The sequence below is a fragment of the Haliotis asinina genome, chromosome 2 (genome assembly GCF_037392515.1).
Source record: "Haliotis asinina isolate JCU_RB_2024 chromosome 2, JCU_Hal_asi_v2, whole genome shotgun sequence".
Classification (NCBI taxonomy): domain Eukaryota; kingdom Metazoa; phylum Mollusca; class Gastropoda; order Lepetellida; family Haliotidae; genus Haliotis; species Haliotis asinina.
Window position 1 is genome coordinate 57705936 of NC_090281.1, and position 27695 is coordinate 57733630.

The 27695-nt window shown below is 42.0% G+C and overlaps 1 protein-coding gene across 1 annotated transcript in view; it reads right to left on the minus strand.

Annotated features, from left to right (window-relative positions):
- LOC137273980 (myophilin-like) overlaps window positions 1-27695 on the minus strand; it is a 33106-nt gene extending 5411 nt beyond the window's left edge. Inside the window, exons 1-5 of the mRNA XM_067806914.1 lie at window positions 27349-27695; window positions 23946-24259; window positions 2984-3040; window positions 1299-1379; window positions 105-169 (exon numbers count right to left, since the gene is read on the minus strand). Coding sequence (XP_067663015.1) covers window positions 105-169; window positions 1299-1379; window positions 2984-3034 — 197 coding nt within the window. The 5' untranslated portion in view covers window positions 3035-3040; window positions 23946-24259; window positions 27349-27695. The remainder of the gene's footprint in view (window positions 1-104; window positions 170-1298; window positions 1380-2983; window positions 3041-23945; window positions 24260-27348) is intronic.

Genomic DNA, 27695 nt, shown 5'->3' on the forward strand with positions numbered 1-27695 from the left:
GATATACAATGAAATGTTCCTGCATGCTCCATCTGTAACCCCTGAGATACAACATCACAGTGAAGCTAGCAAACTGATTGCAGTTACATGGGGTATTCACTCACTGGCAAAGTAGGACTCCGTCTTTAAGAACAGCGTGCATCCCATCAACCCCAAGATCGCCCCCATTCTGTAACACAAAGTGGTAGAGGTGACTGTTGAGGAGGAACCGACTGTTGCGATAGCGAGAAGCTATTGCAACAACTACTGCGATAGTGATGGTGTACTGCCATCAGTTGCAATATTATTGCAACAGCGGTTTTCTCCTTGAATTGTCTCATTTGATGTCATTTCTGAAAATGAATGTAAAGTTTATGAAAAAACAAGTTGATAGTTTCTGTCTTTTCTTATAACTGACGAGAAATTTGAAGTAAACGGTTAACACATAAACTGAATGAAGCTGCACGTGTGTTCCCAAACATCCTGTATTTTGTGTTGCACATTTATCAACGGGAGTCTATTGCTGAACTACAGATTGCCATACCTAGTATTGATACATTGTTAGTTTTTCGTTTCTGCCATCGATTGATTGCTTTCGTAGACTCAACAATTGCAATAGTTCGATGCACCGTTAGGGTCCTACTAAATATAGTGTTCAGGAGACAGTGCAACCAAGCTAAGAAACCAGTATGTCTGATCTACTGGAGTTGGATGTACGTTATCATCCACGTGATTAGTTTCATTTTGAAAACATCTCTGTCAGTGTGAGAAATAGTAATTCAGCTAGCCATTAGGGCTAACTATGCCTGGAAGTTACCAGCCCGCAAATAACTCACTAATCCGACATTTGAATGTAGACACGGGTTTCAACTTATTAATATGATGTACATTTTTTATCAAGCCATAATCTTGCATGATTTAAAAGTGTAGCATAACGTAAAAAGACGGGGAGAGGGACATATTTACTAGGTGACCCTCTTAAAATTCATTAGCCAATCGGGCAAGTAAAGATTTACTAAATTTAAGGAATTGTGATGGGTACCAAAGGTTTGTTTGGTGCTTAAAGCTCAGTAATGTTCCAGCCGTCTGTAAATAATCGAGTCTGGACCAGACGATCTAGTGACTGGCATAATCAACATCCACATTTGTGGATCTTCAAAGTAAGCGGACCTGACCACCCGATCCCGTTAGTCGCCTCTTTTGACAAACATGGTACGCTAGACCAATATTAATCGTCACGGTCCGAAGGAAGGATAAAATGTGCTGAAGAGATATTACACACAAATAAATGTTAGTATTACATTGAGGGACATCCTTACCTCAGACAGCGGTCGACCTATTAACGTCTCAATCCACTCCCTCGCTTCCCGTTCAATAACGACATCATACTTATCGCTGATCTGCAAGCACAAAAGAGCAATGGTTACACAACCGGGCAGACTGGAGATAGGAGTGAGTCTAATGTTGGGCCGCTTTCAAATATATTTCAGGAATATCACAGATGGAACACCTGGAATGGGGTTCACATATTGTACGCATGTGGGGAACCCGACCGGGTCTTGGGCGTGACGAGTCAACCCTTTATCCACTAGGCTACCCCACCGCCGCGGTCACTGTGTCACGAATAGAGCAGAATAGCTAGATCTATCAATATATGGCGGTGTATATAACACACATAAAACAGACACAGGGATTGCTACATGGGTGAACACTGCTATTTATAGGGCCATACAAACTAATAGCAAGAAAACAGTCATTTCTTTTACTGTCTAGTTTACAGAAAATACGGTTTTGTCCACCACAAAAACACATTTCGACGTTCATACACCCTTTGTGAAACCTATTCTTGAATGAGTGAATTTAGTTTTACGCCGCACTAAGCAATATTCCAGCTATATAGTGGCGGTCTGTAAATAACTGAGTCGGGAGCAGACTATACAGCCATCAACAGCTTGAGCGTCGGTCTACGCACAGGCAAACTGTAGCGCATTGGGGTTGCGCAGCGTAGAGAATATGATCAGTCTTCATATATGCGAGCGAAGCGAGCAAAGGTTGGCAACGCACTTCCCTCGCTTCAGTTCAAAAAGTATTTTTCGTGTCAAAATAAAATATCGCCACCATCAAAGGTACACTCCGAATTCCTGACTAGGTTGTGATCTCAGATTTCCAACGCCATATTTAACAATTACTCACGTGAAATATGTTTTATTCAACATTTTAAGCGCCACTCGTGATACATCAGACCGTTCTTCGCCTCCATTGCCCCTGCCAGCTTCCGGTTCAAAGCAGTGAAGGAACAAGTTATTATTCCGTATGGAATACATAGAGAGTTACCTCCCATGCTTCATACGCCCTCTACGTCAGAAGTGTGTTTATTGTAGAATAAATGTTACAAAAGATCTAACAACAATGCCGACACTTAAGACAAATACATTCCAAGAGAATCATGATAAAATTAGGCAATATGGTATATCTTTATAATTGCTGCTTATTCTTGTTCCTTCACTCCGCTGAGCCGGAAGCAGGCAGGGGTAATGGAGGCGAAGAACGAACTGAATACCACGAGTGGCGCTTAAAAAGTTGAATAAAACATATTTCACGTGAGTAATTATTACGTATGGGGTTGGAAATCGGATAGCACAACCTAGTGAGGAAATGGGAGTGTATCTTTGATGATGGCGATATTTTATTTTGACACGAAAAATACTTTTTGAACCGAAGCGAGGGAAGTGTGTTGCCAGCCTTTGCTCGCTTCGCTCGCATATATGAAGACTGGTCATTTTCTCTACACTGCGCAACCCCAATTGCGCTACAGTTTGCCTGTGGGCTGGAGCACCTACCATTAATCAATACTGAAACCTTCAAAATCTTTAAGATCCTTCAATCTTGAAATCATACAAATGTCAACGAGCACGACGGACTGCCCGCGCCGCTGTCCATACAACTGAAGGCCAATTCTTCAATAGCAGTAGGGTCGTATACCATGAACACAAGCACCGCCTACCTTTTTCGAAATTTCAGCTGACAACCCATAGCCTCTTGGACGTCGTGCCATCTCGATCTGAAAAGAGAATGTTACCATATTATACAGGGGTGCCATTTCTCTTGCATGTAGAGTCGGAAATAGAAGGTATGAATCCATTTGTATATGGAACTATAACAAGAACTGCTTATTCCACTTTGATATCATTCTTAAGTCATTCATACTTATGTCATGAGTTATGCCAGTTAAAATTCGTCTTTGAAATGATTAAGGTGTCATTTGACATACGTTGTCCAGGATATATTTGTATGGAATACGTCCAGGATATATTTGTATAGAATACATCTATGATGCCCATATTTGTTAACATCGTGCACTTGTTTCACACCCCATGCCTTTTCCAGTATGTTTATCAACATTATTATTATAACTGCTACCTGTAAACAATCTAGTCTAAACCGGACAATCCAGTGATTGACATGGTGAACATTATCTACTCAGCTTGGATACCATTACATGCATCAAGAGGTAAGAGCTGAAGTATGTGTAAAATCAGATGAGCGGTCTGTCGGTCCTTGTAATTATCTGTCCGAGTGCCCATACATCATTCTACCCTATGTATTCGTGTGTACGAAGTCAACACCATTGGACCAAGTGCGTAACTATTTGTAAGCACACTGACTTAGCCCTTTCCATCCTTTAAGTGGTTTTTGGACCTCACATCAAATAGGACCTCCACAAACCTCCACTGTCACCAAAGAGAAAAACCGCAGCTGTCTAGCATTGTCAAGTATCAAGCGACATACAGCGTGCTAAAACAGATCCGACAGTGACTATGAATCATACACAAGCAGTCTACTTCAGCCGCGCCACGTGATACCCCGTGACCGGAAGGACGTCAGGAAAGACTCTAGGAAGGGAACCCTGGATGATTGAGAAGATTGATGTCTGAGATCAAGATCCCAAGCAGAGGAGCGTCTGTGCTGCGGTGATACTGCCATCTCACAAACAAAAGACCTCGGAGCAGATTGATATGTAGACCGAGAAGGAAAGAAACTTATCTCATTTAGATAGATAGACAGATATAAAAGATATATTCAAAGCCAAAACCAATGCAGAATTTCAGTTGGAGTTTATACATTCTAAACTTCCCCAATCATTCTAGACTTGAGTTGACAACCTTTTCAACTATAATCTCTTTTCAATCTCTTTAGACTAACCTCTGTCTAAATCAATCTTCATGGAGGGAAGATTATCACAGAACCCTAGCACGCATGATTCTGAGGTTTGTTGACAGGGTACTTCTGACTTTGGAACGCCGCCAACGCTTAACGACAAGCACTGGCTTCAGGGGGACCAAAACTAAACGACAAGCATTGGCTGCCGGGGACCAATACTAAACCACAAGCATTGGTTCCCTTTGGCCTATACTAAACGACAAGTACTGCATGGTTGCTGGAGACCAATACATATGGGGGCCAATACTAAACGCTAAGCATTGGCTGCTTGGGACCAATACTTAACCACAAGCATTAGTTCCTTTGAGCCTATACTAAACGGCAAGTACTGCATGGTTGCTGGAGACGCATGAGGACCAATACTGAACGACAAGCATTTCTTACTGCGGAGCATTACACATCGGGACCAATACGTAACGACAAGGATTCATTTTGGTTGCTGTGAGCCGATACTCAACGGCAAACGCTGCTTGCTGGGGATCAATATTTTCCTGCATTAACGTGGAATAAACATTCATTTAGAGCAATGTCTCAAAAGACGAAGGGCACATACCATGTATTCTGGAAAGGCAACGGGCTAGCTATTCTCGAAACGTTCGTAGCCCTACGAATTTCTTAAGCCCATTCTTAACACACTGTATACGATCGAAGTTAAGAATTCATTGACGTACGTAGCAACTAATTTTTAACATGTCGAAACCTGTTGCAATGAATCCAAAAGAAATATCCGAAAAGAAATATTATTGCGCAACCCATGTACTGTTCTTGTATGAAGTGCATTGTACGACGGTTACTGGAATTAAAGACAGGAGTATGACCTTTGGTCATACATAGTTTCGTGTGTTGAACTGACCATGGGCATTGACTTTGAGTCATACGCGTTATTCTTTTGAAGAATGCACATTTCGTCCGATTTCCTCTGTGAATGGAAAAAATATATCTTGTGAATAGCATGTCTTAATGCTTGCCTTATCGTTCACCTTATCATTTGTGACTATTCTTAATACGGAAATGCACCGTTTTACTGGGACTATTGACACTCGGGCGGTCGATATCACATTTTATTACCTATGTGGTGTCACAAGGTGATATCTCTTGCGGCGATATCATTCCGTAGTTCCAATTCGTAATCTTCACTAATAATTGAATAGGGTTGACCTAAATGATACATTGAGTTAAGCGTCAATGTTTGTGTTTCACAATCATCCAGCATTGTGACTGCGTAACATCTATGTTAAACAATGGCAGTTACGACAGGCGTAGGTTTACGATCTCGTTGGTGTTGAAACAAGACGTTGGGAAGGTTGTAAATGCGCAGCTGAATGTAGATAACGTTTGCAAGAGGCACCTGAACGACCAGCAGGACGCCCTTGACAGAGTTACTACGGAGTCAGTGTTGTGTGGCCTGGGGACATCAACAACACATTATGTCTTCATAAACCTTCTGCAGGGTTACACAGGTCAAGTAGATGGTAGATATACGATTCGTGGGTCGTGAGTCTTGAAGGGTGGCTGGCAAGCTATTCCGAGTGAGTGAGTGAATGAGTGGGTGGGTGGGTTTGCGAGTGAGTGAGTGAACAGTTATAACAAATTATCACTAGTCACATACTTTCATTTGAAACGTATAGAGAGACAAATATGCATTTTGACAGAATTTAAGAATATTGTTTCAAAGATGCCAAATGACAATGAATATATATGCTAAGCCCAAATTAAAACGTGCACCACATAACATGGATGTTTTGGAGATGGTGGTGTAATGGCAATAAGGCATTTCAGCTTTCAGTATGTTGAATATGCAAAGGTCACATCAAGGTCAAAGTGTACGATATCGCTGACAAAGGCGTGTCACAACTCACTACAGAAATACGAAATGTCATGACATTTCAAACCAAAATATAACTGAATAATGGACAGTATAGTTTATTTCCGTACCCAGCAAATTGAAACACGTTCTGTAGGAACAAGTACATGAAGTTTATACTTCCGTTAGTTTCTTCGGGGGAGACGGGGGTTCGCCGTCATGCCGACAGCGACAAGATTCACATGAACATTTTGATAATGCGAACATTCCTCGGTAAATTGCTCAACGCTTGTCGATTATGGTGACAGTCTCTGATAATGTGATGTTAAATTACGTATTCTGTTCTGTATGCCTTTTTTTCTCTATATATAAAAAAAACCGACCGTCAGACTGAACATCTGCCTTTTTCAGCTCTGTCACAACCAGGAAAATATTTGCTGTCTTAGTTGAATGTTCTGTTCAAACCTGGACCCTCAGCTTCGAGTCCTCTGTAATCACTAGCCCGGCCTTGGGACAGTGCCCGAGTGTTTCACTCAGGATAGCCCAGTGTGTTGTCCAGACGCATGGATCTTAAAGTCGGTCAATGTTGAAAGAGTCGAGGTCTATTTAGAACATGGTTGGTTCGAAAATTTCCCCCATGGACAATGACAATAATGTTGTACAAAGGGGGCGAATAGTGAAATTTCTGCATATTTCGGACTCAGGAGGAAAAGAAGCATGAGTAAAACTGTAAAGTGTACTACGGATCCACGTCAGGCATTTACACATGTGTTGACCACTCTTCTACTACTCCTGTGAAAATGTAGTCATAGTAGTGACGACCTGTGTGGACATTCTGGGTTAAGACTGGAATGGTACTGATCGTGGGATGCGACCACATGGCTATGGTGGTCAGGTTCGGTGACCTGAGTGATTCGGTGTTGTCGTATCCTGAAGGTGGGGGTCGTTACTCTATCAATATCAGCTCTATCAATATCAATCACTGCACTGGCTTGTATTGACTCGATTATTTTCTGAATGACTCAATAATTATATAGTTTCTGAGTGTCTTGTTCAACGCTAAACAAATGACTAGGTTTAGTTTTACGTCACACTTCAGCAACATTCCACCTATAAGGTGGCGGTCTGTAGATGATCATGTCTGAACCAGACAATCCAATTATTAACAACATCAGCATCGATCTCAGCAATTGGGATACGATTACATGCGTCAACGTCAACAAGCCATTTACAACAAGCATGAGTTGGCGAAGACCAGTTCTGACCCCGATCTTCACGGGTACTCCTTACATGGAAGTACCCAACGTCTTAGACGATAAAGAACACCATAATTATTCTTTCACATATCTATAATGAATCTGTCATGTCATGAACTAGAACACTAAGGCCGAATCAGTGTTCCTTTACAATGTCAATGAATGGAACAGTTTCATTCCAAAAGTCAAGAGTGATAGATTTCATATGCGCCATATTCAGATGTTGTCGATCAACATCGTTAAAATTGTCACCTTTCATATGACCCCTTTTCTTCCAGTTGAAACACGTTGAGTGCACCTGATTCCCTCACAAATAGCTTGAAATGATAACCATCTGTGTTCATTCACGTCGTCTAACGCCCACAGGGCTGCTCTCTTCACTGCGACATAAACCATATTACCATACAAACATTTCGATTTGTTTCATACGTCGTCCTCATCAGTGTTTAAGCATCGTGGGAAGCCTATTATCCCAGTCAATCGACTGTTGTAAATTACAACCCTTTTGTTATGAGCGATGCAATTACAAAGGCACAATCACCGTGGAATTTATGATCGCCTGTTAATAATCACTGGAACTACTTAAAGGAAAAGCCACATAGCCTGGTAAATACGTATACTTGAACAATAAAAAGTAAATCGTTTACTTTCATCGATATTTTTTCTCAGGCATCGCCAATTCTGGGATAATTAACTGAATGAAAATCAACAGTGAGTATTATTTCACGGCTCACTGAATAAAATACCAGGATCACGTCGTGAATGAGTGGGTATGGTTTTACGCCGCGATTAACAATACTACAGCGGCGGGGGATGCCAGATATGGGCTTCACACATAGAACCCGAAAAGGGAATCGAACCAGAGTCTTCAGCGTGCCGGGCGGACGCAGTAACCACAAGGCTCCCCTACCGCCCCTCACGTCATGAGCCGCCACAGACGGGTTTAACACACTGTACCCATGTATGGACAGACAGACACAAAGGCAACAGGTTTCAGTATCACACTATGTCCTTGTAGTGGCCCCAGACATACATACACATAACATGTATGGCTAATCGTACAACGCTTTTAGATCTACATGCATTAAATTCTTAGATCGAGAAAAACGCACCGAACGGCCCTATTACACAGTGTGACATGCTGTTGCGTACAGATTCGAAATGCCGGAGGTTACAGCCACATAAAAATATTCAATTTCATAACATGTCGCATTCTTGCTAAGGATGTGCATAATTCATCATCGTCAAACTTCAAAGAAATACTTCACTGAGTGTTCAACTTGACTTCAAAACGTTCAGAACTGTGACTATAAAAGTGTACTAAAGATATATAAAGACTTTCATGAGGAGAGAACGGGCCATGTCCATAAATCAGTGAGGGAATGTAAATGTTGGTCAGAGGAGGAGGTCTTAGAAGCGGCACGTCTTTATCTCTGCCAGCCATTACTTTCCTAAAGAGGGGCCGGATTTGAAGCTGTAGACATCAGCAGCAAGTGATGTATATACTGCGTTATCACCCTATCAGGAGTGGGCTACACGAGAACAATAGCCTACCTGTCTACAAGTAAGGCCGAGTAATGTATCAATGTGATACGGAAATGCCAGGGTCAGTCCTGAAATCTTATATTGGGCACTTTTCTTAGGGGGCGCTTTGAGGCCCTCCACGGGAGGCGCTGTGGATTTAATGTCACGCAGATGTCAATACTATTTAGTCCTAGGCCAAATGCTAGAAAAGTCCCTATCTTTTAGGATCTCTCAGCAGCATATTGGTAAAACTGTACCATTGTTAAAGCTGTTTCGGTTCTGTATTGGTTACCTATGAGTGTAGATTCCGACATTCATGGATGGTCCTGTCTCAAACAATGAATGCGGTTCAAGGTCTAGACTAACATCTAGTCTCTAAAATGAACATATTTCACTAAAAACACTGTTCTTAATGAATAACCAAAAAATATAATAAAAAGAGCACTGGGACTTTCTCCATTTTCAGAAACTGTGGAAATCTAGAATTGTCACATATTCTAGAATTGCATGGGTTTCTTGAATACATTTGTTTCAGAGTCTCTATGGCAGACTAATAAAGGACAGGATGTTGATAAAACCAAAATGAATCAATACGTCAAGTGTTAACGATGTGTTTTGTAGTTCATACCAATCTATGTTTAAATACGTTTATGAAAGTCAAATTTCAAGGTCCCCGAGAGCATGGAGCTTTAAATGTTCCCGATGGATATGTGCGTTGTTGCAGTTTTAATAAACAGAATGCCTGAGTCACACAAGGCCCAGAAACCCTTGAGTGTGGCATGATGCTAAAATTTAAGAATCACAATAGGAGCGAATCTGGTACTGGCGGATCCAAAAACGACAAATGGACGCAACTCCAGGAGAGGGGCAATGAAGATGAGGAAGATGGATCTGCATTTCAAGTACAAACAAACTATGGTTAATAAATGCGTGAAACTCCAACGCTGAACATTTTACTTGATGGAACAAATAAAAATGATTCATGTCTTTACCATCAAACGTTAACGTATTAGACCTATCAACCTAATATCATGTCTGGGAAATCACGTTATACCCTGGCACCTGTATCCGGCGTGCTTGTGTTGAGGTGGCGAGTTGCAACGTACTCGTAGACAGAGGCATGTAATCCACTCAGCAGTGTGTCCTCCACAGTTTACACATACTTCACTGATAGCTTCATTTTAGTTTCAACCCCATAGTGAGTGGATGGGGTATTAACTTCTGATCCACAAGCTCATGGATGGAGGTCATATCTGATGTACATTGCTATCAAAAGGCTTCTGAGACATTGACTTTGTTGGAAACCAAACCGGACGCCCCGCTAGCACGAGGCAGTGTTTTAACCACTAAATTACACCATTTCTGAGGACAGAGCTGTGGGGATTTGTGTTCAATTACATTTGTATTCCAGCAGTGTCACGGCGGGGGACACGAAAAACATGGTAAACCTGTGGGAAATCTAACCCGGGTTTTCGGCGTGACGAGCGAACCCGTTAACCACTGTGCTCTGCAGGGAGGGCTAGGCTGTCAGGAAAAATATGGTTCTGGGACTATGAGACAGACAACAACCACTCATGTCCCCCAATACTTTGAACATTGCATAGCATCAGGAAACGTAAATCTTATCCTTTGGTACAGACGTTGTTGGAACCGTTCATACTTTCGTCGACGTTTAAGCCATAGAATAAACAGCAGCAGATTAAACACGCGCTGGGCAGAAATAATGACTTCATTGTTGTCTGTGGGACGTTTCTGATACGCAACCTAATTCAAACGGAGCTTCAACATAGCCATGTTAGGCCTTTTACGTCATTTTAACATCCGTGCGGGTCAGAGGTCAGCTGTTCGACATATTTACGTTACCGTCTGTAAGCCTCTGATAACATTTCAGAATCAACAGTTTACTCAAGAAATGCAGTATCGTTTACACAAAGTCAGGCCTAAATTCAACATGTGTCTCGCTCGTTTTACAGGAAAGCATGTCATATAATCTTATTGGTGTGGCGTTCATTGATGTCAAACTAACGCAGATGTTCATATGCCGAAGGTATTTCATTTGAAATATGTATTAATTTACACCAACGTTGGAATTCACACGAAGATCAGACTGAGATCGGTGATCAAAGCTAGCAAGGCCTATTTTATTTTTGAAAGAATGCATTGAGGGTTGCTGATTTATGATACTGATTAGTTGTCAAAATCGAATGGATTTTTCATGTTCTGTGCTGAAATACGTGTTGTTCATCAATGTAGCTATTTTCGTGGCCATTGGCTTTGTCGACCGAGAATAGACCCATGAGGTGAAATGGGGTGAATTGGAGTTCACAGTCATTTCAAGATTGTTGGACCAAAGTGGCCAGGTTCCTGCAAATGTGCCTGGATGTTGCTGCTTGTATTAATCCTGACTAATGTCCTCTCTCTGAGGCTAGCATAGCATGAACAACCTTCTCATACATAGCATCAACACTCCGTCTTGCGGCGGGCCTTTAATCCTATTAATGTCGACCGCCAGGCAAAGAAACAACAAGTACCATATAATATGATTGCGTTGTGTAATCAATATGGAGGCATTGTCAAGGTGAAGGTAAGTTAATGTAATGCGATCAACAAGGTGGTTTCGGGCATAATCCCTCATGCTAATCCATTCTCGTTTATTGGTTACCGAGCCCTTAAAGTGTGTTAGGTGAGCCATACAAGGCCCATCTCGCCTTTCACGAAACATTAAGCTGTTTACAATAAATAACTACACCATACGAGATTCTAGCCGAGCGGTACGTTTTGTTACAACAATAGAGCCAATATGCCCGCTTCCATTCACAGTCAGGCACACGTTGATAATCCTTATCATATACCAGTATACGTAATACCTATATTATGTTGTAGGTGAGGGCATGTCTTGTCAAGGTGTTTTAATACTAAAGTGAGTGACTGCGTATGCTTTTTTTACGCCGCCCGTAGCACTATTCCAGCGATGTCAGACTCAAGAGATCGGTTTCACGCACTGTACCCATGTGGGGTTGAACAGCACGTAGAGCGAGCGCTTTAACCACTTGGCTACCCCGTGGCCCCTTAACACTGAAATTGAGACCTGTGGGGTCACATTATTCTGAAACCACCATTCACCAAATTGTTCCCAAAATTATGCGTACCATCCCTACATGGACCTTTTACCTCTTTGTTTCGTCAACCTTCCAGTACCAAACGAGCTGTTATAACAGTCACGGGGGACTTAAGGGCAATATCACTTTCAAAATCCACCTCTCTAGACTTATTCATACCCAGCTACAAAATATTATTCTCATATGGCAGCTTAAAGCATCATGATGAATAAGCAGGTAAATCAAATCCCCATAAGAAAATACGCACCAACATATATACACTTTTTGATCGGTCCCAGAGCCTGTTGTTCGTTTGTTTGTTTGTTTGTTTGTTTATAGTCTGTCGTCGCAATATTCAGTCTACCCCATGCATTCTGGAGAATGACATTACGACAATCATCAGAGTCATCGAGCCGACCACCCAATCCACTTGATCGCATCTTACCACCAACAAGGTTTGCTGGAACCTAACCCAAATTCCGAACTCAATACAGGTCGTATATTTCAGGTGTATATCCCACCATCCAGCCCTTGGTTGTCACGTGTACCTGCTATACGTTGTGTTATTAGCCTTCCAGAGCCGTCACTGGGCCTGCTCTTATTACTGTATCACACCTGAGTGACACCTGTCTCTGGGGGAAATTCAAGACTTATATACTGTTATATTACCGTTATATTACTGTCCTCGTTAACTCTACACCAGTTACCGCCATCGGTGAGTCTGACCTTACGGAATCGGTAGACTAATGATCTCAGGTTTCGCAAACCGCTGTGCCACGATAACTGATCAGCGGTTCGAATCCAGGACTACGAGTCTCAGTATCCTACCGACATCCGTGCTGTTTCATCAAATTAGTTAACGACTATGACCTCCGTCGTTTTATGTCACTCCATGTAATGATGGCACGCTGTGAGAAAATACATGGAAACAACTGTCAAAACTCATTCACTACTGTCTACTGGAAGCCCTCGGAACAGCCTCACTGATCATCACGGTGGCTTTTAGTAGTACTGACCCGTGGAGGTCCGGGGTAGAATAGGCCTTCAACAACTATGCTTGTCGTAAGAGGCGACCAACGGGATCGAGTGGTCAGGCGTGCTGACTTGGTTGACACATGTCATGGGTTCCCAATTGCTCAGATCGATGGCGATGTTGTTGATCACTTGATTGTCTGGTCCAGACTCGAATATTTACAGACAGCCGCCATATAGCTGGAATACTACTGAGTGTGGTGTTAAACTCAACTCACTTACTCATTTTAGTAGTACTGACATGAAGACAACCTCTGATGTACTGGTTGTCCTCAACGAAGTAACACGAGTCTTATGTCTTACCCCCTTCTGCTGTCTGCCCGCCTGGTCTTGTTGCATGATACTTGAGCATCGACCTACGCCAATGGGCTACAATGACGAATTTAAACCAGGTCAGTGAGCCTATAACGTAACTTACAGCGCACTTAAGGGGCTGTCTCTACAAACTATATTCACCCCCAACAAAGGAATGTCCAGTCTGATAAGTATTCTGTGGTGAACACCACATGGAAGTGTCTTTGGAGTTATAAACTCTGAAGTGTAGACACAGAACCAAGGAACTGAATGAAAATATAGACATTAAAATGAACACACTACATAATTTGGACAAAACACTCAACATGGAAAATATCTGGTATAATACTGATCGTGAAGTTTATACTCGACAGACGAAAACACTCAATTAGATTCAATGTATGGCATATGGTGACAAGCGCTTCACGTCACATTAGACCTTTCTACCAAAGCCTTCATCCTTCCCGCCTATCGCCATGCAGCTTCTCCTTACTCGAACCCTACGCACAGAAATGTACAGTCTCGCTGTGGCAACTCAAGCAACACACACCGGAGTTTTCCCAAGACTGGCGAATCAAATATATGACGCTGAGCTGACAGATTGTTCCCAGGGTAAATACATAACGGATACTACATCGTAATACAGAGTCATATATATGTCATATGTCAAGAAGGGTACCATTTCATGTGGGAAATATTAACTGGTAACGGAAAATATTAACGATATAAAAACTAATGTATATTCATATAGAGAACACCTCAGTAGGACCACTAATTGCTATTCGTTTAATCGTAGATACTTTTAAGCATATCGATATAAACATACGGCAGGTGTCCACGACCAAAAATAACAGTGTCGGATATTGGGGTGTTAAAAACAGTTCACTGTACATGACAGAGTTGACAGGCTGCGACGACGTACGGTTTCGTTATTGTTATTATTTTCAATTTTCCCTTTGCTTCGGTTGGTTTTGTTTTTATTTTTATATTTTATTATATTTTATTTTATATTTTATTTTTTTTTTTTTTGGGTGGGGTGGGGTGGGGTGGTGAGGTATTGGTTGGTTTTAACGAAAACGGATGATTGTTAAATAAATTGTGCTCTAAACAAACCTTTAGGCGAAGTCCCTCTGAAAACATACATATTTTATAAGTATAGCAAACCAAACAGTATGTCATTAACGCATCAACATATCAACATTACTTCCACACCAACATAACTAAATATTGTTCCTCATTTAGCCCATTGTTGTCCCTCAATACCGTGAGTCATAATTCAGTCTGACAAACAGCTGAACGAGACTCTACAGGATAGCAATTTATGGCGGCTGTACAACCTGCCCACAATGGAATTCCACAATTTGTCAATCAACTTCACAGAGCATGTATACCAACTGTACATTTGCTGAGGACCCACCAGCAATGAAAGAACCTCCAAGCATTCTTTTAAGGGAGAGAGCAACGTAGAGTACTTACAGTCCGGCGTTTCTTTAGTCCTGCGTATTCACAACCAACAATGGTGCTAATAGCCAGTAGAATATATAATACAATATGTACATGTTTATAGATTGGGACATTTATTTCCCATGCGATACAATCGCTTAATTATCTATCGCTCCCACTCGTTAGCAACTGATGCAATTGGCATACATCATTACAGTGTAAAATATCCCCGGGCAGTTTTCACGCTGGTGTCAAGGCTTGTCGCTGGGGGACAAAAGGTGACCATTTCACCTGATTAGTGATGGTATTCGAACACTCGTCTTTGATCCTCGGGATTGTGTTCTGCATCAGGTGTTATAGCATTTCCTCAGGCAAACGGCCAAACTTGGCAAACGAATGTTCCCCTGCGGTAGGACAGCGTTGCCGAGGGCGGAGGGCACTGCGTCAACGCATGTCTACCTCCGGTTCATAAACCCATGCTGCTTCCTCATGTCGTCCAAGACGATCAGGAAGACTAACGCTTAGTCTCGGAATATATATAGTTCGGGTAAATAGCAAATAATCCCATTTCAATTGAACATGAGGGCCCAGTGAGACTCGAGATTCCCGAATCCGAGGAAATCTAATCTTTCCTCATTTTGGGCTTTAGTCTTGCAGGGAGGGCTAGACTGTAGGAAAATACTGTGGTTCAAGGACTGTGAGCCTGGGTAATGATGAGGCTGTTGTATGTAACACACTAATAATCCGCTATCACATATACAATCCAATATACACTTCAAGTATTCAGCATCGGTAAGCTTAGAATCTGAAACGAGATTCTGTACTCAATTTAGAATTTTCTATCAACTTACTTGGGAAAGTTCTCATAATAAATAGATGCTACCTTGACGTTATATCTATATACAAATAATACATCATTTTCAAAGCATTCCTTGGTAACTTATAAAATAAACAGATTTGAAAACACCAAAGCCTTTGCATGCCCTATCACTGCATGGTTGGTAAATATGCGTAAATAATGTCTCCGAATATTCAAAGGTTATCTGTGTTTTAGATCTTAATTAAACAGACCTGTTAAACCGAGGGCGGTCAGGGACATATCTCGTGTGATATCTGAATATATACAAATTCCAAGCGAGTTTATTCTACGTTATCGGCGACCTCAATGCGTTAGATTAATTTCAGACAAACATGTGCAAACATTCTTCAATTCAGCCTAAAGCAACAACCCGCAACGTAGTATGTCAATGAGAAAGCATCGCGAAAAACAAGAGTCTGGAATTCGGAGCATAACGTTAACGTAGTACGGTGCGGTTTTGAGTGTGGTGTTTTGGTGGGTGCGGTGTTTTGGTTGGTGCGGTGTTTTGGTGGGTGCGGTGTTTTGGCTGGTGCGGTGTTTTGGTGGGTGCGGTGATGTGGGCGCGTTGCGGTGGGTGCGGTGACGTGGTGGGTGCGGTGATGTGGTGTTGTGGGGTGGTCAGTGCGGTGTTGTGGAGGCGTTGGGTGTGGTGGGCGAGGTGATGCGGCGGGTGCGATATGGTGTTGTGAAGCGGGTGGTGCGGTGTTGTGGAGGCATTGTAGGGTGGTTGGTGCGGTGTGTTTGTTGTGAGTTTGGTGTTGTGGGTGTAGTGGTGTTGGATGTGGTTGAGTGTGTGTTACTGTCGTAATTGAGGCTATCATAGGTGCAGCACGTCCCAGCACTTTTCATCTGAGCCTGTAAACATATCAGGGTGCAAAGAAATATGGTGATAATGAATTAGCTTCGACATTTTCGTTCATTAGTCAGACCTCGACGTGACACACGCTCTAACAATGCTCCATCGGTGTGTCGGTTCAATTTTCATGCGTGACATCGCACACACGTCTGAGACGACAGAAACAACATGTCTACTCCGTCTCACGGTCCCTAACTCTAGCATTATCCCTTCCACCCAGACCTTTCCGCAATGCTATAGCTAAGCTGAAGCAAGTCTAGACTTCCTCGTGTCACTGGGGTTCCTTTTCAGATAAAAAGGATTTTTTTTCTTAGAATTATATGTATTTAAAAACTAAACCACATAGCGAACAAGCTTGCGAAAACGAAAGTGCATATTGAAAGAAGGAACGTCTTTCTTTGAGTATGTAAACATTAACTGTCTCATGGCCTGCTTTGTTGACTCACACGAAACTGTTTTGCATAGGTCATCGTAAACTAGTTTCTCATCTGTCAAAATTATCACATTACTGAATGTCAAATAGTCAAGGAAGGAGGAACAAAGATCGGGAAATGCAATTCTTCATAAAGCCAGGAAATACGCATTCAACAGCTTCCCTCTACACCAGTAACCTGTTTCAGGCCGACCGAAACTGATGGACGATAGCACGATCATCAGACGAGAGAGTGAGTACTGTTTTACGCCGCTCTTAGCTACATTCCGACTATACCACGGCAGGGGCCATCAGATGTGGGCGCCACACACTGTACCCACATGAGGAGAGCCTCACTCACTTTATCCACACGAGGATTCGGGTCTTCGCCGTGACGAGTGAACGCTGTAACCACTAGGCTACCCCACCGCCCCAATTATCAGATGATACGCTAACTACGCTACCCCACCATCCCAATTATCAGATGATACGCTAACTAGCCTACCCCAGCGCCCCAATTATCAGATGATACGCTAACTAGGCTACCCCACCATCCCAATTATCAGATGATACGCTAACTAGGCTTACCCCACCATCCCAATTATCAGATGATACCCTAACTAGGCTACCCCACCATCCCAATTATCAGATGATACGCTAACTAGGCTACCCCACCATCCCAATTATCAGATGATACGCTAACTAGGCTTACCCCACCATCCCAATTATCAGATGATACGCTAACTAGGCTACCCCACCATCCCAATTATCAGATGATACGCTAACTAGGCTACCCCACCATCCCAATTATCAGATGATACGCTAACTAGGCTTACCCCACCATCCCAATTATCAGATGATACGCTAAGTAGGCTACCCCACCATCCCAATTATCAGATGATACGCTAACTAGGCTACCCCACCATCCCAATTATCAGATGATACGCTAACTAGGCTACCCCACCATCCCAATTATCAGATGATACGCTAACTAGGCTACCCCACCATCCCAATTATCAGATGATACGCTAACTAGGCTTACCCCACCATCCCAATTATCAGATGATACGCTAAGTAGGCTACCCCACCATCCCAATTATCAGATGATACGCTAACTAGGCTACCCCACCATCCCAATTATCAGATGATACGCTAACTAGGCTACCCCAGCGCCCCAGTTATCAGATGATACGTTAATGGAAGCAGGACATGCAACTCAAGAGAAGTCACATATGGCTATATTCATATGTCTTACAATGGCAGATTACTTACCGTATTGTGAAAGAATTGCCATCGTCTTATGCTGATGGATTCTGTTGTAATGTCTGATTGTTAAGGTACATCCACGTGACAGAGTATAACGTTACTGTGAACAGTATTTCGATCATAAATGTCAGTTATAATTTGGAGAAAAACTGAAAGGCACTCAAGTCAACATGAACATCACTTCAAAGTAACCCTGTATACCAGGCAAGAAATTATATGGTAGAATAAGCTTGTAACAGTAATCTTGAACAGTCAAATCTGCTTTTAATATAATGTTAGTAGACGGTCTGTCATCAGAAAGAGCAGCAAGACCGCGGCTACATTATCACTTCATCAACAAAGGTAACGTTGACGATGCGAGAAATACATCGTCTGCTCGGTGTTACTCTTGCCCTCACGCCGCCTGGTCGTAAAGAAAGTTTAAGGCTGCACGACACACGTTAACCTACGGATCTGTTAAGATACTGGGCCACGGCGTTGCACTTATAATTAATGCCTTACAAAATTCAGTACCTCTCAAGTGATGTGCAATAGTCACCATTATATATTGTCTACTTGACGTTATATGGGTGTTAACTCGGCGTTTGTTGTCGGCTTTGTGAAAAGAGAGGTTCGTGTAATGTTGACTCAAATGGAATCCCTTACAATGTAAGCCTGTTTACAAGACACGTATATTTTTTTAACGGATTATGCTCCAATTAACAACGCTTGGTCTGTGCAGCCACATAAACGGAACTAATTGAACGTTTGCTGATCATATAATGAATTGTCGACCTAAAATAGGTTCTAGTTAGACTAATTCTAAATTGTGATGTCCTGTTACGACTGGTTAGTCGAAGGTGGCTGTGATTTAACTACATTAAATATATAATAACACAACATTCACCCATCCACAGCGTTTCCGAACGAGCCATATTGTTATTGAAACGTTGGGGAATGCATGAATATATACTACTATCAAGAGCGAGTGAGTACGAATTAATGCCGCTATTAGCAATATCCCAGTACTATTACGGCGAGGGGGACACCATAAATGGGCTTCTATATGTAAAACCATGTGGGGAATTGAACAGGGACCTTCAGCGTGACGAGCGGACGCTTTAACCACGTGATTGCCCCACTGCTTTCTGCTCGCAAGAACCTTTTCTTTCATTGCTTGGACGTGCAACTATAATATGAAAGAATTCAATGACCTATTTGAGTAGGATATATGGCATGGTCTAATACCGGAGACTGTGATCATCCTTGGTAAGATCAGACTTATGGGCAGATAACCGATCTGAACTGGGACCAGTAAGTCCAACAATTTCCACTTCTTAATCAGCTTTTACGACGGTCGGCACTGTTAACTGGGAATACTGAATACGTTTTTCAACTCAATTCAAATCAACCGTCAACCAGGAAATAGCTGTAGAAATGGGACCACATCACGTTATGCGCGCGATCTGAACAGGCGCTTGTGTGCATCACTGTCACGCATGCGTACATAGTAGGGTCGCGGTGTTTCAAGACCCCAGATTATCTGGAGCAAGGACAGCACACGTTTCACTCAGACCCCTCAGTTAGTCTCTGAATGGAGTGTAACAAATAAACCCAGTTAAGTTGAAAACGAGCCCCAGTGTGATCCGAAATCCTGAACCTGTGGAAATCTAGACCTGTTTGATTAAAGCTTTAGCATTGCAGTAAGGGCTAGACAGTTGGGGAAATGATGTGGTTCAGGGACTGTAAGACAGACTAACGTTTCGCTGTGAAGTTAGTCACATTCAAACACCACTACACCAGTACATATGCACCAGTTCAATGGTAAGGCGAGGCCTGAATGTTGGGGATCGAACCAGGTTTTGTTTGCGAAGAAACAATGCTTTGATCGATTGGTTTCTTACACGATACCGATACATATGCATCATATCACTGACTTGTAGCCTTCTCGTCACGTAGGTCTATGAAGACTACCTGTTATTCTCTGAATGATATATAACTTGGAATGAAACTAAAAGTCCATTTATAAGAAAAAGGAGTCCCAGTGCAATAGGAGATTCGAGAGATTCAGACTAAACCCGATGAACTTTTAGACTTGCTTATTTCGGGATGTTGCTTTACAGGCAGGTGGTCAAGGGAAATGGGTCAGGAACTAATGCTTACTAATAAGGCACGTAGACTAATGCTTAGTCTCTGAATATACATATTTTTGATTGACACAAATAATTCCATTTAAATCGCAAATACGTCCCACAGAGCTGGAACCTGAAGAAATTGTCTCATGTTTGTGTCTAGTAGGTCTGGGCGGAAGGGACATGATGCGGGTCCGGGACTGTGAGGCAGACTAAAGACTTCAAATTAGGCCATGAAACAAATATACCCAATGCAGCTCAAGAGGCTAGCTGTAAATTTACTCATTTGAATAGCGCGTGAGGAGCAGCATATTCCCGTCATCCCCACCCCGCCCCGCCCAACATTCTACCCGAGTACACCCAGCAAGAACGGTTGGCACAGAGCCCGCTGGCCGAGATGGAAGAGAAAGATACCTGCTTGGAACATGCTGTATATCAAGTCGATAAAATGCGCCCCTCGCATGAAGGATACATCCGTTATTGCATTGCAGTTAATGAACAGGCCCACAATGCCGTTACGATCGACGCAGAAACGGAATATGAAACTTATAGATTTTTCCTTTATGTCTAGTCAATACATCCCAGGTCCAGCTCCTTGGGTGAGCGTTTATAGGTCGACGGTGTAGTAGTACGTTGAGGCTAAGTAGTAGTAGTAGTAGTACTACTAGTAGTAGTAGTAGCAACATCAGCATAAGCAGAAGTAAAGCAGGGGGAGCAGCAGCATTGGCGTACGCAGTAGCTGAAGCAGTGGGCGATGCAGCAGTAGTAGTCCTAGTCTGCCGAACAGACCCTGAAGCAAATATATCCAAGATAGCCCATGCACAAGTATAGAAAATAAGGCAGGACTAGATTCCGCACGCTTCTAAAAATGAAGAAAGTCTAATGGCTCCATTTCATTATATTATTTTGTTTTACTGTGAACTTTGTTCATTAAAATATGTTCATTTCAGAGACTAGTTGTTAGTCTATAATAGTCCGTCGAAGTCGAAGTAAAGCAAGAGCGGCAAAAGCGTAGTAGTAGTAGTAGCAGCAGCAGCAGCAGTCGTCGTAGTAGTAGTAGGGGAGGACAGCAGAAGCAGTAGTGTGTAGGCGTTGTCGCTGCAATAGCAGCTACGGGTGTGGGGGAGGGGGGAGGGAGGGAATGATAGCAATGGAGAATTAAGGAAGTCATCTTTAGTTACGTTAACCACGAGACACTCCGTGACAATGGAGTCCTTGTATATACTGTTCCCCTCGCTGCAGTTGTAGTCGGGGATGTCAGTGATGTGATTGTCCTTCTCCAACAAGCCCTTCAGGTGGTCGTCATGGCGTCCTGACCTCACACAGGAAACAATGGCACTAGACTATTGCACGCCAGCATTCCCCAAACAAAGCTGCAAGTGCTCGCTGACTGATAACGAAACTCATCGACTTGTGAACACGTGAACCGGACACAGATATTTCATAGTGAAAAGTTTCATCCTGATTCAAGGAAACTTCATGTCAACTAATTTAGTAAAGGGTGCATCCAATGCACAATTCCATTTAGGATCATAGTCCCGATTCCAACACGGTTTAGCTCAGTACACAGTATATGTACTGAACAGCAAAACTAAGGCGACATTTTTTTGTAAAGTTTTTAAATAGAAGATAAACATGAACGCTTACTTATATATTTCATTTTTTCCAAACGTGAGTTTCTGTTGCTGCTCAATAGAGTTATATATTTAACCAGCATTAGGATAAAAGAGGTGTATATGTCCGATTCATGTTTAACGTGTGTGTGTGCTTCTTCAGGCTAAGCAGGTTTTCACACTGCATATATTCAGCGAAGATTATGATTTTGAGGTTTGTGGGGCGTGTGTATGCGATGTATGCACTATATATCTATGTACTAATTTAGCCTAGCTGGTTAGACAAACGAGCATGGTGTGTGTGTGTGGTATTTTGCTTGGTATGTGTCCATGCATAATGACACAGACAAATTAGTAATTTGCCACAGGGACTGTCTAATTGTCGTTAAGTAAATATAACGACGTCCGTATCTCTTGGAGCTAAGAGCAAACGTCAACGTGATTAGTAATATTACATCGATCATACTAATCATCCCGTCGTTGAAGGTCCACGAACCTAATGTGGACATGTAGTAGAGGGCAGGTGGTTCAACCACTTGGGAATTGCGTCACCTTGACATCACGTCACGGGTTAATGGGCATGTTTCCAGAGGGGGATCAAAGCCAAACGGTTTTATGGGTTTTTCTGAATGGGAGCGGTTGCGTGATAGTGTCGTCTGTTTAAATAACACAGAGAACCGGAGCATGTCAACATAGGACATATATGTTCTGTATTGTTCAAACAGACTGTTTACTGTCAATGCACATATATACACACATCAAGTTATTGAATCCCCAATGACACAGTGTAAAACATATATGACTGTGGAGCTAACGAAATGGCCAGCTGTGATGGCGTCAAGTCAGCACTGATACAAGTGAACCTTGAACACATCTTCTGAACGTTCACTTACGTCTGCAGGTGTCAATAGGACCTGTATGAAGTGCTGTAACGATATTTTATCCTATCACTTATGATTCTAAACATGCTAGCTGTGGGGCTGATAATTTGACAAGACTTCTTTGATAGACTGAACCTTGTGATGCAGGCTTGGGTAAATATTTCACAAAGAATCCAACAAGCAGACGACACTTTTACTGGCAAACATTGTAACGTCTGTGGTTTATTTAGAAACCAGGGTCTACTGAGACATCCCCTACTCCATTTCCTTACACGGTTAGTAAAATAATCGGTATTTAAACTGCCGTTCAATTAAACTTGGTGATTTTTTTCTAAATTCGAGTATTTGGTCTGGTACTACGGTAGTTCATATGAATAACTCGTATTCCAGGCAAGACGTTGATCGAGTTGTCGAGCACACCTTGGTGTAGTGCGAAGTCGTCTAGTTGTATGCTCTACTAGCACTGCGATAGATAGTCCTCTGCGAGTGTTTCGACTGTCCCATCGTTTCACTGCTGTTGCGCATCATTTCAATCTCCATGACATCACCACACACACCAGACTCCACCGGCACGGCCTCCACACACACAACCTAGAGTCGCTGGGAAACGGAAACAAGTAAATACCGGCAGATTTAGCCGGCCGACCATGGCAAATATGGATGTTGTGTATGAATCTGTCAGTTTCTAGCAGGTTACGAACTTCTGACCAGACCAGGGGTCTTCCTATGACCAGCACATGCTAAAACAACACACATTCTCCCTGCGACAGCGTGTTATCCAAATATGGAAATAATACATGCCATGCCTTGCCCAGTGGAGCGGTTGTTTTGCTGAGCCCGACTATGGCCACACATGACATCATGTTGTATACATGTGGATGGAATCCCGAATGTTCCATGCCAGGCGGCTGACCCTCCACCTACAGAGCAGGTTTATAGATCATATTCTACACTTGAAGTCCAGACATACTCTCAAATCCTTAATCCAATGTAAAACATAAAGCTCAACTGGCTGCTGTCAAACCACATGAGATTTGCGGTCACTCACCAAACAGGAAGAATTAATCCCCAATGTTCCCTGGATCCCATTTAATACAGTGAATGAAAATAAAGATTTTATGTATTTTAATACTGAGTGACGCTGTGGTTTGTTTATCAAAATCCAGAATCTTCGATTTTGGGATATTTGAAATAGTGACTTGTGACACGGAATGTTGAGGTCAACGGGGGCTCTAAGCAGTAACCGGTTCGACCAGCACATGGGTGCGTCTGGTTGATCCTAGGACTATCTCTTACCTGTGTGATGTTCGCCGGTGGAAGATCTGGTCAGCAGAAGCGGACAGTGGCTGAACTCAGTGGTAAAATCCACGTAGAATGTCCTTGTGCGAGCCGACTGTCACTAGAAATCCGCTCAGAGACACGGGCGAGTCGCAGGCGAAGGAACACTCCCGTCAATGTAGGCCAACTCTGTACAGGTCAAACTCCGTGACGTCACTTCGGAATGCTATTTGGGCACAGCGGAGCGACAATGACACTTTGCCGAGCGGACACGAAGGTTTCACCGTTAGGGGGCGCGTTTGCGCACGATTCAGTCGATCGATTGTCGTCTGCTGTTAAACAAAACAGACGAAGTGATTAGTGAGTCAGACATTGAAATGAAATGTTGCATCGCCCGGACTGAAATGGCCCTCGATTTTAATAAAACATGTTCAGTATATTGGATATATACATACTGAATCATCGTGATGTTATTAATATACATAACCACAGATGTACAGATTTTGTCATTTCGAACCTACATACACGCATACAGATGGACATACAGACGCACATACACACTGACAGAGAGACACTTGTTATGATAAAGAGACACATAATAAAATCATCTATAATAATTGCATTGTAGACAATGTTCCGAACATGAACTTCAAAGAATTCAAAGAGAATTCTTGATCAAAAGTTGTTTGTTCGGTGTAACAGCAATGAAGACCTCAGCATTCAAAATGTGTTTTGGAGAACATCAGAACCGTTCTAAATAGGAAGCATCCTAGGCAATGATAATATATCCGATGCAGTTCCTCACCTTGACTTTTACCACTGTTTTCAGGTCAACAATTGGTTTGCCTCCGCTTGTGTTTATGACGGTGCCATATGTAAATATTTTCCTATTGTAAATATGCACCATCCTTGTATCATCACTATTAGATAGTGATTTACAAATAAATGCTAAAGATATAGTCGATCTTATGTATGAAAAGATACATATCAAGATAGTTCATATAATAGAAACATAGAAGCAACGTGAACCTCTGAAATTAGAGCGAGTGACTTAAGTTTTACCCCGCATTTAGCAATTTTCCAGCAATATCACGGCTGTGGACACCGGAAATGAGCTTCATACATTGTACCCATGTGGGGAATAAAACCCTGACGAACGAACGCTTTAACCACTACCCTACCGCCTCCTCTAAAATTAGAGACGTTTCGGATCACATTACATTTCAGTGTTTGTACAAGTGAAAACGGAAGAGTCATGTAGAACAATAAAGGAAAGCTAGAAATCAGGAAGTTTGCTGCCAGATCTGCACATTTTGTATCGGAAATGGAGACTGTCTACTTGCCCAACGCCCCATCCGGCCAACATCGCGCCCGTGCTTGACGACAAAACCACCCCCTCCCCCAACCCAGTCCTTCAACCCCACCCCCTCCTCTCTTTTACATTTTACAAAAATGAAAATGTATAGATCAAAATTATAAATGCAATAAAAAGTTACCCAGAGACTTTATTCATTTTCTGTGGAAATCTAAACTTGCCACATTTTCTAATTTATGTGGGCTTTCTTTGACATATTTGCTTCTGGTTCTGTATGACTATGGCACCTGATCAGCAGTTCCCAAGAGCACATTAATGATCCTTGATATGTCAGAACACATCAGAACATGACACGTACCAACAACAGGGAAGCTGATGGACAGATAGTTTCAGCAACACACGCCCGTACTTTACATGTAAGTTTGTATGCCTCATTGCAAATAACCATTCCAAATGACTAAAAATCTATCCGTCATCAAATAAAAGTGTAACGAATGTGGTATGTGGAATTGAACTAAACTGAACGGTGTAGCACATTCCTTGTTAAAGCATGTGACATCTCAACTACTTCAAGAAGCTAGCACACCGTTTTCTGTATATAGTGCTCTCCGTTCATAGAATGTGTGACATTCTACCTTTAGGGTATTTCTCATTTTAGGTTGTGATGCCCTGTATGTGTAGTGTCCTTCGCATTATAAGAATGAACGTTTGATTGTCACTGTCCATGTGAGGAAAAGGACAACATTGTTTACATTGTGTAGTGTATTGTGTACAATTTGCATTTACTGATTGTGACATTCTTACTTAAGTGTGACAATGTGATAGAATGTGTGACATTGTATATATTGTGTTGTTTGCAGATAGAAATTGTGACATTAACAATGTATATATCCTGTTCTTTGTGGACAGAATGTGCGACATTATAAATATTGAGTTCTTTGTAAACAAAATGTGCGACATTGTAATAGAATATGTGTCATTGTACATATTGTGTACTTTGTAGATATATTGTTATAGGATGTGTGACATTGTATATGTTGCGTTCTTTGTCAGTTGAATGTGCAACGTGGTGATAGAATGAGTGATATTGTATATATCGTGTTATTTGTAGACAGAATGTGTGACAGTGTACATATTGTGTACTTTGTAGATAGAATGTGTGGCATTGTGATAGGATGTGTGACATTGCATACGTTGCGTCCTTTGTCAGTAGAATGTGCAACAAGGTTATAGAATGTGTGATATTGTATAGATCGCGTTCTTTGTAAACAGAATGTGTGACGTTCTATATATAGTGTACTTTGAAGTGACACTGTGTATGTTGTATACTTTGTAGATATAATCGGCACCATTGTGTATAGAATTCTTCTAAAACAGAATGTGCGACATTGTGTTTATCACATGTACAAATGTGTGACATTGTGTATTGTATACATTTTCCATATAAGAATTGTGACATTCGTTATAACGTGACATTGTATATAAAATGCATAACGTTGGGTATACAGTGTATTTAGCATGTAAAACGATCTTACGTTTCATAGTTTACTTTAACAACTAGCTTATAGAGTGTGCGACGTTGTTCACATGGAGAGTTTGTAAGAGTGTGCAACTTTATATCTGTGAATAGTTTGCTCAACATAAGAAACACTTCTGTCCATGTAGCATTCCGTGTGTATAGAATGTGTCCCATTGCACGCATGTGTTGTAATTAATGGTATGGACTGTGAGACATAAAGCATTAATAATGTACATGACATGTGGTAATGTGTAACATCTTGTAAATATACTCCATATAGTATAAAGAATGCATAAATAGTGAACTGACAATAAGCAGTGATGATATGGTGTATACTGTGTTCGACAGTGAGTGAGCTTTACGCCGCATTTAGCAATGTCCCAGCAATACCACGGCGGGGGACACCTGAAATGGGCTTCACATCTTGTACTCATGGGGGGAATCTAACCCGGGTCTTCGGCGTGACGCTAGATTACTCCACTCTTACAACAATAGATGCGACAATATTATTTGTTCAAATCAATCTCCGGCTTGACATTTTGCTTGATGGTAGCAGAAGTAAATCCTCTGTTGTATGATTGACTTACCTGGCTCTTCATAAAAATCCCGTCATGCTGAAAAATCTTTCAGGTGTAGAGTCTCAGTCAACCTACCACGAGACAGGTGCGTTCAGAGTAGTCAGATACATGTATAAGAACAAAATGGCGGAACTGTCAGATATGTCGGCGTCTGGGCCTACAGTTACGATTAAACTGCCAAACACAATAACTTTAATGCCTGCACTGCTGGGACCACAGATGCGTTGCTGTCCTTAAACATAATAACGACAAAACAAATAGTGTTTTTGTCAATATTCAAGGATGTCATCTTGTGGAAATATTAGCTAATGGTAACCATGTCGACAGAAACCCCAACGCGTGTATACTGCAGGCCT